The sequence below is a fragment of the Cetorhinus maximus genome, chromosome 1 (genome assembly GCF_964194155.1).
Source record: "Cetorhinus maximus chromosome 1, sCetMax3.hap1.1, whole genome shotgun sequence".
NCBI classification, from domain to species: domain Eukaryota; kingdom Metazoa; phylum Chordata; class Chondrichthyes; order Lamniformes; family Cetorhinidae; genus Cetorhinus; species Cetorhinus maximus.
In genome coordinates, this window is record NC_135879.1 from 236409759 (window position 1) to 236423060 (window position 13302).

Genomic DNA, 13302 nt, shown 5'->3' on the forward strand with positions numbered 1-13302 from the left:
CTAGTATCTCTGAACTCACATCAGCTGTGGGTTCAGTATGCACGGTGTACAGGAGGCACAGCAACCACACATCAAGGTTACTGCGCGGAGCATCTCCCTACTCTGCAAAGAATAAAAGCGGAAATGTCATAGGACCACCAGCACCTTCAGCTTCTTCCCCAGCTGAACTCTCCCTCCGAAAAGTCACACGCCATCCTGACCTGAGCATATGCCAATGTTCCTTGTGTGGCACTGTGTAAAAATGCTGGAATTTCCCCACCTAATGCCATTGTGAGGTCACCAGCAGCAGTTCAAGGAGAAGGCCCACCATCGTCAGGGACGCTGAATAAAGTTGCGGCCTTGCCAAATGGCACTCAAACCCTGAGGGTAAAGAAAAGGAAACGTGAAATAGACGGGCCAAAGGGTCTGGCTCAGCTGGAGTTCATTTTTGCGAGTTCTCCCGGCGTCCTGGCCAACACCCTTCTCTTCGGGTAATATCACCTCGAACCAGATTGACTGGCTGTTCACCTCCATGGGCCATGGTTTTCCCGGTCGTCGGGCATGTTCGGCGGGGGGCGTGGTGGAGCGGCCGCAAAACGGATCCCTGCGATCAGGCCCTGGCAGCAATGTCCAGCCAGCGTGAATTGCGCGCTGCAGCATTGCCTGTGTGTGGAGGGAGGGGAGGCGAGCGCAGAAGTTCGCTCATATACGCGGATGCGTGCAGTAAAAGCTCCCTGAGGCACAGAGCTGCCTCAGGGAGCTGAGGATTTTACAAATAAGCGATAAAAAATTTTAAAATGTTAAAAAAAATGTCCCCTCATGTGACTCTGTCACATGAGCAGGGACATGTTAGAGATGAGTGCAAAAAGATTTTTTTTAATCACTGGAGGAAACCTCATCCCACCCGTGGATGAGGTTTCGCCAAAAATTCAAAGGCCGTTTGGCCATTTCACCCGCCCGCTAACCGAACGGTTGGACAGGCAGCGAAAAATTTTGAGCAGTTACTTCATTAAGGCCCTTAATGTGTCGCTTAGTTGTTGGGGGGAGCGTGTTGCCAACTCCCGCACGCCCCCGCCGACCGAAATATTATGCCCAGTGCGTGATGACGTCAGGACGCTCGCCCGATGTCATCGCCCGTCATTTTACGCTCGTTCGGGTCAGGCGTATGCCCGCCCGACAAGCACAATATTCTGCCTATGGTTTTTTTTTTGGTTGGCACTGAATAACCGTTACTTTGTCCAAATGCCACAATTCATTGTACTTCACCAGGAGTGAATTATCTTAAACAAGCTGAGATGTTTCAATGCGGCAGACGTTATAAGTATAAATATTAGGCATTATTTTTCATGTAATGTTACTTGAATGATTGCATCCAAACACAGTTGTAGTAGCATTCATTAAAATGCTTGACATCCTGACGAACAATTAGAGATTGGTTGTGCAATACAAGGAATACCATTCCTTCTCTACTTTCCCTCCATACGTTATAGCAGTGACTACAGGCTTCAAAAGCATTTAATTGATTGCAAAGAACCCTAGGACATCCTGAGATGGTGAAAGGTGCTGCAGAGATCCTTCTCCTTCTGTCTCTCTTTCTTTTCTCAATGTCTGTCGGTCTCTCTTTTCCCTCAATGTTTCTCAATAGCAAACCTATTTTTCAACTGGAAACTTTAGCTGTTATCCTCTTAGCTTCATTTTTAGGAGCTTATACATTCCATTCATATCTGGTGATCAATTTTGGAACGAGTTAGTGACATACAAACAATGAGTTAGTGACCTCTGTGATTTGTTTATTGCCCCCGCTGTCCTCCATGGTGCCTGTCAGAGGCTGATGCAGTAAACCCCACTGTAGTTGTAGGACTAATTCTGCACTGTTTAAGGACACATCTGTCTCAGTTGAGATGAAAAGAATATTGACATCATGGTCAAATTCTTGGAAGGACGTCTAACACAAAGTATACACTGCAAGTGGGTGCGGTAACATGGTGGTTATATCAAAGACATGGGACTGGATTTAATGCTCCTCCACTGATGGGTTTGAAGTTGCGGGTTCCCCACATTAAACCCAGCGGGTGGCCAGTTTGCCCACCTCTGCTTGCACCACAATTATACCAGCGGGCAACCCGCGTTTGGCAAACCACCTGCCAGTGATCCAATTGAAGCCCTTAAATGGGCAATTCGTGCTCAATTAAGAGCCTCATCCCACCATCTCCAGCATTTAACCAGCTGCGGGAGAGGCCCAGGCATCGGAGTGCCCCTCCCACCAAAGTGTTACCCTCTCAGATTTCCCTTCCCCGCACATCGTCTCTCAAACCTTAGCCCTCACCCCTCTTAGCAGCATCCCTCCTCCACCCCAAACACTTCCAAAGTGCCAATCCATCACAGTTTGCTTCCTCATCTCGTGTTCTAGATTTCCCAGCCAGGGACAAACATCCTCTCACATCTAGCCTGTCAAACCCCTCAAGAACTTTATATGTTTCAGTGGGATCACCTCTCATTCTTCTTAACTCTAGGGAATATCAGCCTAGGCTACTCAAGGATGGCAAGTGCAGATGGCAACAAATGAAAGCTTGCATGCAATCATTGACATCTGGGAGTGTTGATTCCTACCTCCAGCCGTATTGGATGGCTTGGGTGAACTTCGAGAGAGAGAGGGAGAGAGAGAGAGAGAGAGAGAGAGATGGAAGGGGCAGGGAGGGTGACTAGGAACGCAGAAATATTGGGATGAAGCTATAAAAGAGCTTACTCAGCACTAAAGAGATGCATCGAACCTGGGAACTCTTGAACTGTATGGCCGAAGCAGTCAATGAAAAAGAAGCTTGCAGAAGGACGGTTGGAAGATGAAAGGAATAATCATGATGTATGCTACTCCCTGAGTTACATAGCAACTGCTCCCATATTACAGACTGAAAGGATGAGCAAGCCTTAAGAATTTCAGTGACTAAGGGACTTGTATTGGTAGCAGAGTGGAGGCTACTTATGTTAGACCCTTCAGACTAATGTCTCGAATTTAAAATTCTTCTTGTATTCAAGTCCCTCATGGCCTAGCCCTTCTCCTTCTCTGGAATCACCTCTAACCCTTACATCCCTTCCTTTCTCTGTAACCCCCTCCAGCCCTATAGCCCTCCAAGATCTCTGCACTCTAATTCTGGTCCCTAGACCATCCCCTTATTCCCTTCGTAGCCAGATTTCAGCTGTCTTCAATGCTCTGGTATTCTCTACCCAAACTTTACTCCACCTCTCTCTCCCTTTAAGATGGTGCATGAAACCTATCTCTTTGACCCAGCTTTTGGTCACCTGTCCTAATATCTGCTTCTTTAGCCTGGTGCTTTCAAGTGTCTTGGGACATTCTACTGCATCAAAAGTGCTCTGAATTTGCATGTTAGGTTGTTGGAGATTATTATCTTTCTACTATGCTGCCTAATTATGTGGCAACTAATTTTATTGAAGTTTCAAATTCAAAAGGGCATGAATAGCACATTGATAGCTGATGAACAGGCAAATAACATTGTGCAGGACCTATCAATGAAACACAAAACTTACAAACTGAGTTCTTTCAATTCAATTGTGTCCTTATTTTATAAATACCCCACTGAATCCTCCCAATCCAGTTCATGTTTTAACCTTTGAACTACAGGACAACTATCGGCCTCTTTCATCCAGCTCTCTGTCTTCCTTTAAACTATGACATCAAAGGTTTACACATACAGTCGCCTGGATGATACCCACAAAGCTGAATCTTCCACACGGTCCCCAGCCTTGCCCTTCAATATCTTCACTTTAGCCCGCAGCAAAACAGGAACTTCCCCACCAACTCTCTGCTTCAACTCAACCAGGGGTGAAAAGATTACATGTTCCTTGAATGATACTCACAAGTTTTCAGTCTGGCTTCTAATCCCTGTTCATACCTGGAGAGCTGATCAGATGCCCCGGGGAAAAGACTCAACTTCCGACGTGTTGGCCAAAGTCCAGCTGTACAACAAATGACAAAGGGAAGGGATGCCTTTCTTATACCCCTCTGTACATGCGTTCAGAAGCTGTGGTGATCGGGGATTGGGTACTCCCTGCATAGTCAGCTTTGCGGGTGGTCAGAGGTGATGTCACCCCCTCATGGACATGCCCTGTGAACTGTTTTGAAATGCCCTTTATGACTGTTACAAGACCCCCTAACATTCCACATGTTTGATAAGCATCACCCAGATGTATCTTCACACAGTTTCAAGGTTTCCCGCTCTCCTGACCACAGTGATAACTGTGGAATCAGAAGAAATTCCAGAATTCCCTTAATGATGTTCATCCTGTCAGTGTCTTATTAATCATAGGCATTTGTCCTGTTGGAATTGGTCTTTTATAGTTACAGACGTTTGGTCTTTTTATTGCCTATATCCTGCCTTAAGGATACAGGAGACACAGGATGCACAGGTGCACTGATCATTATTATTTTCCACTCATTTAACTCTGTTAACCCAAAGATCGAGCTAGAAAACTGAACAATAGTCAATTTGACTTAATATATCGTGCCTTATGTACATTCTCAAAGCATAACAGGCATAACTATAGTCATAGTATGCAACTGAAAATTAATCAGTTACATTTTCATTTCAGGCTTTTCAGTCTATATTACAAATGTCACATTCGCTTTCTCTCTCTCTCTCTGGCTCTCTATATCTACTGATGGCATTCAGTAAATTCTCAGAGGGCTGAGTGGGATATCACATCAGCAGAATAAAGGCTGCGACAAAGGGATTTAAATTAAAGCTAGTCCTTCTCGCTTTCAACAGCAGAACGCATAAATCATATGATTAAAATTGAATAGTTGATTTGAGAGAACATTCAATCGGTAGTTCACTTTCCTTCAATGTTTGCGTAAGGTTCGATCTGTCTTTGGGGTCTCAGCCATGTCTCAATGGGTAGCATGCTTGACTTCTGAGTTAGAAGTTTGTGGGTCCAGGTCCCACTTCAGAGTCTTGGGAACGTAACCTAGGACTGACACTCCAATGCAACACTGAGAAAGGTAGCATCTTTCAGATGAAGCATTAAAAACCAAGATCCTGTCTGCCACCTCAGGCGGGTTTCAAAATAAGGGTAGCTCTATTTTAAAGAAAACGAGTGGATTTCTCACCTGGCCTATATTTATCCCTCAAGCGATATCACTAACACAAATTATCCGGTCATTCTCATCTTGCTGTTTGTATGGCCTTGCTATGTGCAAATTGGCTACTGGATTTCCTAAATGACAACAGCTGACAAGTTTTTATTATTTTTTATTCATTCACGGGATGTGGGTGTCACTGGCTGGGCCAGCATTTATTGCCCATCCCTAATTGCCCTTGAGAAGGTGGTGGTGAGCTGCCTTCTTGAACCGCTGCAGTCCATGTGGTGTAGGTACATCCACAGTGCTGTTAGGGAGGGAGTTCCAGGATTTTGATCCAGTGACAGTGAAGGAAGTTCAGTGGCTATAAGTGCTTTGCGAATGATGCTATAAAAGTACAAGGGGCAGGGATTTTTTGGATGGCAGGGATGGCTGGTAGCTGTGTAGACCCTGCAGCACCAGGTCGAGTAGTGGCCACTGCTGGAACTGCAGCCAGTCCCTGAAAAAGGGAATTGAATGGAGGCTGGACTTCAGGTAAACCTGGGCTATGGAGGGGCCTGGCGTGCAGGCCTCACCGAGGGGAGTGAGTGGGTTGGGGCGCTGGGTTTGAGAGGCTGGGGTGAGGATTAAGGGGAGGTATGAACTTGGGGGAAGGGTGCTGACTCTGGCGGACACAGGGGCACTTGCCCGACACCAGCCCACCCAACTAAAGCTGCCAGGCTAGTCGCTTGGCATAGGCCTCTCTCTGCCATTGATAAAATAGCTTTGAGGATGGGATGAGGCACTTAAGCGGTCATTAAGTGGCGGGGCATCTAATGCTTCTTCACCGCCCGTTCCCCCCCACCACCACTCCCGTCCCTGTAAAATGGGAGATTGGTCAGGGGTGGGTGGGTAGCAGGGGGTAGCCCACTGTATTCTATGAGCCTCCCTGACACATCCAAACCCACCAGCAGGGAACTGTAAAATTCCACCCAAGGTATTTTATCTTCCACTGTTCACTGCCCTGTACATCAGCCAGACTATGCCATAAGGTACTCATGGCATCAGCCTCCAAGTTAACATTGGCTGTGACTCAACAAAGAGGTTTAACTGATGTCGTGTATCAGCATTCTGAAGGATGACAAATTTCTCATTATGCCCTAACTCACTGACATTAATCAATTAATCAATGGCCAGTGTCTGACTTCAGTTGTACAGGGCATTAGTACAGGGCACATTTGGAGTACTGTGTGCAGTATTGGTCACCTTATTTAAGGATGTAAAATGCGTCAGAAGCAGCTCAGAGAAGGTTTACCAGACTAATACCAGGAATGGGTGGGTTGTCTTATGAGGAAAGGTTGGACAGACTAGGCTTGTATCCGCTGGAGTTTAGAAGAGTAAGAGGCGACTTGATTGAAACATGTAAGATCTTCAGGGGTCTTGACAGGTTGGATGTGGAGAGGATGTTTCCTCTTGTGGAAGAATCTAGAACTAGGGGTCACTGTTTAAAAATAAAGGGTCGCCCATTTAAAACAGGGATGAGGCGAACTTTTTTTACTCAGAGGGTCGTGAGTCTTTGGAGCTCTTCCTGAAAAGCTGATGGAAGAAGAGTTTTTGAATATTTTTAAGGCAGAGGTGGATAGATTCTTGGTAAGCAAGGGGGTGATAGGTTATCGGGGGTAAATGGGATGCAGATTTCAGGTTACTATCAGATCAGCCATGATCTTATTAAATGGCAGAGCAGGCTCGAGGGGCTGAATGGCCTCCTCCTGCCCCTCGATCGCATGTTCGTATGACTTCACAACAGGCATACAGAGCTCCTCCTATGGGTGATGTAGCATATGAATAATAGTTACGCTCAAACAAAATTCCTTTTGGCGTTCATGCTGTTATGCCCCTCAAGAAATTGGGTTTTTAGTATCGTGGAAGCAGTCAAGATTTAAGTATAAATCTTCAAGCTCCAAGCAAGGCTATATGTTAGGAAGGTAGGGCCTTGGGTTTAATTTTAACATCTTCACAATCATCTCCACTAACACTGCACTCCCTCAGTTCTGCATAGAAATATCAGCCTGGAAAAATGCGCAGAGGTTTATCTGTGGAATTTGAACCTATAACCTTCCAACTGATAGGCAAGTGCGATACCAACTGAGCTCAGCAGATGGATGAGCGCAGACTAATTTTTGTTACAATATTCAATTTGATATCAATTTAAATTTTGCATTAATTTTTAAAATTCATTTTGAATTAATTTAGATTCACGCACTGATGCTTTAGTGTCCTTAGCCAATCTCACTTCTCCATTATATCTGTAGCCCGCCACTGTTCATTTTATATTCCCGCTGCTTATTCCCATCCCCTAGTCTAATCATGTTGCTCTTATTCACATTAGATTTATCAGCTCTGCTCCATCCAGATCGCTCTATTCTTTAAGTTTGATTACCAGTCCACAGTTGCATAAAGCAGAAGTGCCAAGGCAGGGAAAATCTGCATGCTGCGCAGGTAGCAATCTCAGTGTTACAGAGGAACGGAAACAAAGCTCCAAACGCTGGAAATTCGCAAGAAAGGAAATGGCAGAAATGGATGGCAGTCAGTCAGCACCTTGGACAGCTCCTTCAAAAAAGCTGGCACAGTCGGGCCGGGCTGAATGGCCCCCTTCCAAGCTGTATCAGCCTATGATTCATTTGTAGAGAGAGGATAGTAACATTTTAGATGGTCTCCTTACACCCTTGACAATTTAGTGAGATGAGGTGAGCGCTATTTGCCTGGGCTGGCAATGAACGTTCAAATCCCGTGACATTAGTACGCGTTTATCTTGTTACTTTGTCAGAGAAAACTTATCTTAAGGTACTCCAAGTAGGAACAAGCTGGCCCTAAGCAGTAATGGAGCAGAGATGAACCAAAACACCATCAGTGAGGAGACCTTCAAAGGCGAGAAGAAGAGTACCAAGGCTGAGCTGATGTTTAAGGCCATGATGGATGGAGGATGTAGCACTGATTAGTATAGCAGAGGGAAGGACAGAGGATGGAGAACTAAAGGGGATGCACAGGAATGTAAGGCTGGAGGAGTTTGGGGAGATACAGTTGGGTGAGGACTGGGAGGGATTTATAAACCAGGATACGTATATTGAATTTAATACTTTGGGGGAACAGGGGGCCAATAAATGTCAGAAAAGGACAGGGGTGATGGATTAGGAGGTCTTTATATTGTGTGAAACTCGGAGCTGTGTTTCCCACATTTGCATCTCACCACCATTCAGGGTCGTGTGGAATTTCCCATTGACCACTGATAAATGATGGGATGGCGGGGATACATCCGCGCGAATCCCTAAGTGGCTTTATGCATCCACTCTGATCAGCTGAGAGTTGAGAAAGCCGCAGAGCTAACTATAAGTCTTTATTAGTGTGCTACTGCAAGGCCTCTGGGATTTCCCTTCTTTAGAGTAACATTTTCCTTTCTGCTTGACCTTGTTCTGTCTCTGATACCAAGAAATAAATTCTCCCCGCCGTCGCCAACTATTCCAAAAATAAATTATGGAAAGAAACTCAGAAGTGCAGAAGTTCAAATGGAAAATTCCATACGTCACACCAGGTTGCGGAAAAAACAAACTCAGCCAAACATCCATGCTGACTATCTAGAGTCTCCCTGCCTTGCAGGAGAGAGTTCAAGTGGCCAGCTTTGGCTCACTTCTATCTCGGAGTCAGAAGGTTGTACGTTTAAGTCCCACACCAGTCCACATAATCCAAGGCTGAGACTCCTGCTCCAGTACTGGGGGAGTGCTGCACTGTTGGAGGTGGCCATCTTCAGGGTGAGGCATTATACCAAAGTCCTGCCTGCCCTATCAGGTGGATCCCATGGCTCTATTCCAAGAAGACAAGGGAGTTATCCCTGGTGTCCTATCCAGTATTTATCCTCAAACAACATCACCAAAAACAGATTATCTGGTCATTATCACATTGCTGGTTGTGGGATATTGTTGTGCTGAAATTGGTTGCTGCATTCCCCACAGTGACTGACCTTTGAAAATAACTAAATTGGCTATTAAGCACGACAGAGTATCCTGAGGGGCACAGGAATGTAAGCCTTAGTGCCAGGGGAGGACAGAGTTGGAATCAGCTGTGGTGCCTCTGTGGTTGAGTAGCATGTGAAACTCTGCCACTTCAGGTCATTGATGAGCTCTCAATACTTGGGTGTGAGACGAGCAGCTAGGCCCAGCAGAGGTCTGAGAGGGAAGGGGGATGGGGTTGTGGGGGGATGTGGATGGTGGGGGAGGGTGGGGGCGGGGGCTTACAATTGGAGAGAGGAATATCAATGCAGCTTAGTCTAATTCAAATTGCATTTTCTTTTTGCAGCGATGGACATTACCGACATTCTGAAGGGAAAAGCAGAAAGTGATGAGGATAAACACCATTTTATTCCCTTTCAACAGTAAGTGAAAACTTCAGTTTAACTTAATGTTAGCCAAGCATCCCCCTGTAGTAAAAAGCCAGACAACAATTAAGTGTTGTTATTTGACCTTGATTTACAGAATTACCACTCCTTACTTCGCAAATCAAATAAGAAAATTAACAGATAATTATGGATGAGACAAACAATTTGGCTAGCCTTAATTCATCTGCCTAGAAGGACACTACAGGATTTCCATTGCTGCAAAACAATTATTTCTTAAATAGTTCTGGGGGTTTTGACTCCATTATTCTAACCAGGAGCTGAAATTGTCAACACTGATGTGAAGGACTTCCTCAGATCAGTCCTAAATTTGCCTTCTATCAGTTTGAGCCTGTGACCTTGTCCTATTCCAGCAATTTAGTTCAGAGTAATCTCCTGGATTTATCGTTGAATTGCTTTAGCGTTCACCTATACCTTGATAAGATCACCTCTCAGATCTCTCCTTTCCCAGCTTAAAAGCAAAGTGTCTCCAGTCCTTCCTCACGACTCAAATCTTTGATATTAAGGATCAGCCTCTTGGTTGTTTTCTGCTGGGGCTCCAGGGCTCGAATGCCTCCTTTGTTTCTGGGTGACCAGAAGTGAATGCAGTACTCCAGGGGTGGTCTGACTTGAGCTGAGCAAACAGGCTTGTCTGTACACTGTACAGGAAAGACTTGGGTTGCCAACTCATTGGAACTCGTTGGATACATTCCTGCTGAACCTGAGGCTGTAGATGCAAAAACAGGGCTGGATTCTCCCGTGGGATATGGGACTCCGATGTGAGGACCAAACGGGGCTCCCAAGCCCGCACTTGCTGGCAGTGACACCAGCTCAGTGATCTTCCTGGTGGCACAGCGATCTAATTGCCCATCCCTTCATTCACCATCCAATAAGGACAGAGGGTGGGCCTTCGATGCTGCAGGGCCAAATCAGAGGGCCAGCAGCTCTGGAGTCTCGACAGCCCCAGCAGGGGAGGTGGGTGCTGCTGAGGCAGGTTGGCAACTGTGAGGGGCCTCAACACGGAGGCAAAAGTTGTGTGGAAATAAACAAAATGTAGGCCGGCAGGTCCATGGGGGTGGAGTGGAAAGCCAACCCCCACTGGATTGCTGTCTTTCATTCACATGGTCCTGTCAATGGGGCATGATGGACCCCAGCGGGGAAGCCGCCTGCAATGAACTGGCAGACTCCGCATGCGGTGGGGGAGGGCGCCACACCACGGGTGGAAAAATCCTGGGGTCTTAGACAGCTCCATGAGAGCAGGCAGTCAACCTGTTTCCCAGCCTACCCCTCAGAAAGTTCCCCGGTGGTGGGAATCGCATCGCCCGCCATTACAGGCCAGGAAAATTCAGCCCAGAGCTGTTACTGTGAAAATCTGTAGACGATTCCCAGTCAGGAACGACAGTGACACCAACAGGGGCAGCACAGAAACCTATCTGGATAGCTAAGGTGTGTCAAACCGTCAATTGCCCCGTACAGAATTACTTAGAATTCACCACACCGAAAAAGGCCATTCAGCTCAACTGTTCTCATCTGGTGTTTACTCTTTGTCTAACCCTATCAGCGTAACCTTCACTTCCTTTCTCTTGTATAATTTCCCCTTAAATGCATCCATGCATTTTGGGTCAAATGTTTAGGTCAGTGTGGAATGAGATTTACATTCTTACCATTCTTCGGGCAAAGAGGTTTCCCCTGAATTTCCTACTGGATTTATTAGAGTCTACCCGAGCAAACCATTTCTGCTACCCTAGCAGACTTCTAACAGGTCACCCCTTCTATTTTCCAGACTGATGAGCCCCAGCCAGTTCAGTCTTTCTGGGCCGGTATAACCTCTCAGGTCTGCTATCATCCTCGTACGTCTTTATGCATTTTCTCGAGTGCTTTTATATCCTTTTCATAATTTGGGTACCAGAACTGTGCACTGTACTGCAAGTGTGGTCTAACCAAGTTCAAATTCTCTAAGATTCTCTAAAGTTTAACATAACTTATCTATTTGTGACCTCCCTCTGCACCCTTTTTTTTAAAAAAAAGGTTTCCATTAACATTTAGCATCAGCTATAAACATACCCATATATATTGACAAGTTGGCATGTTCCAAACCCCCTGCCGTTTTATTTCCCCAAAATATACTTTGTTCATAAAATTTGTAAACGTACATTCCGAAACATTTCAAATTACAGAAGGTGCAATAAAATTCAACTTTTCTCCATAGAGCATGTTCCGCTCTCTCTCAATACAACTGCAATACTCTGATATTAGCAATATGCATTCCATGTCAAGCAAACATCCAAGGGATTCTACACAGTTTCCAGCCGCTCGGCGCACTATGGCTGAAATGCCTTAGATGGTGGCCTCTCCCCATTGCGCCTCTGCGGCAGCTGCCCCAAGCACGTAGTCCTGCACATTGGAATGTGCCAGTCTGCAACACTCGGTCATGGACAACTCTTTACACTGGTAGACCAGCAAATTTCGGGCAGACGAAAGAGCGAAAGAGCAAGTTGATGGTGCTCCAGCCACAGTTGACGTTTATCTCGGTGTGCACCCCTAGCAACAGCCCTTAGAGCACAGAGTCTTGTGTCATGGGATTGCTTGGGATGAAACCCAACAGAAACCGCTGCATCCCTTTTTTTTAATTCACTCTTGGGATGTGGGTGTCACTGGCTAGGCCAGCATTTATTGCCCATCTCTAATTGCCCTTGAGAAGGCGGTGGTCAGCTGTCTTCTTGACCTTCTTTGCAAAGGGACATGCCGGAAGAGATGGACCATGGTCTCTTCCCCACCACAGCCATCTCTGCCATTTTATTAAAGTTATCCTCTTAAGATCTGAACTGAACTGTAGATTATCAATGCCTTTGGTTCTGCCAGCCAATTTAAACTTTCTAACGTTATGATCACTATTTCCCAGATGTTTTGTCACTTGGAGATCGGATAATAAGTTAGGCTAAGCCAATAAACACTCGTTGGAGAATATAATTACCCCCAGTCTCCTGTTTTTATTAAGCAGTGAGACGCAGGTTTGAACAGTAAAATTAGTTATTTTTCAAGCAGAGAGTGATTACCGCATAGAACGGGCCTAGGCGGCATGGTGCAGGTGAAACCCTGGAAACACTGCAGGCACTATTTGATACAACAATGGTGGGGGAGGTGGGGGAGGGAATTGCTTCACATATTTTTTGGGTGTATTAAGATTGACTGAATTTCCTTTTCTCATCCATAATCGCCTTGTCATCTTGTAACATTTGTTTTCCAATTAGTCTGGAAATTTCTTAGTGAGAAGCTTGGGCAGTAAGGAAACAGAATAACACAATCATGAGACCACACCTGGGGTAGAATTCGCGCCCTCCCTCCGCGGTGGGTTTTGTGGTGGGGAGTATTTAATCTGGCTGGTGGGTACCACTTTCCTGTCTCCACCCCGACTAAGTCCGCTGTGGGAAAACTCACGGATGGCCTTCCCGTCCTCTGCCACTTGAGGCCCTTTAGTGGGCAATTGATGCCCAGTTAGGGGCTCATCCTGCTGCCACTGGTATTAACCCAGTGCCGTGCAGGGGGGCTTATCGTGCAGGGAGCATGACAAGCCAACCTTGATATGTTTGCTTGCGGGCTCCAAGGTGGGGGTGCGATTCCCTCCTTCAAAGGCATGGGAAGGGGGGCTGGGTGAAAGCCACTCATCAGCCCTTGCTGCCAACCCCCCATCCCCCTCCATCGCGACTCTCGCCCCCTTGACCTCCTTTCCACCATCGCTCACCTGTGCCTGGGTCCCTCCTTGATCCGAGGCTTTGGGTGGGTGCTGACAGCAGGGACTGCCTACCTGATGTCACTGCCGAGTACA

The 13302-nt window shown here is 46.2% G+C and overlaps 1 protein-coding gene across 1 annotated transcript in view; it reads left to right on the plus strand.

Annotated features, from left to right (window-relative positions):
- LOC144688041 (dedicator of cytokinesis protein 2-like) overlaps nucleotides 1-13302 on the plus strand; it is a 1154257-nt gene that overhangs the window by 248265 nt on the left and 892690 nt on the right. The window contains exon 11 of the mRNA XM_078554696.1: nucleotides 9401-9476. Within this exon, the coding sequence (XP_078410822.1) occupies nucleotides 9401-9476 (76 nt within the window). The remainder of the gene's footprint in view (nucleotides 1-9400; nucleotides 9477-13302) is intronic.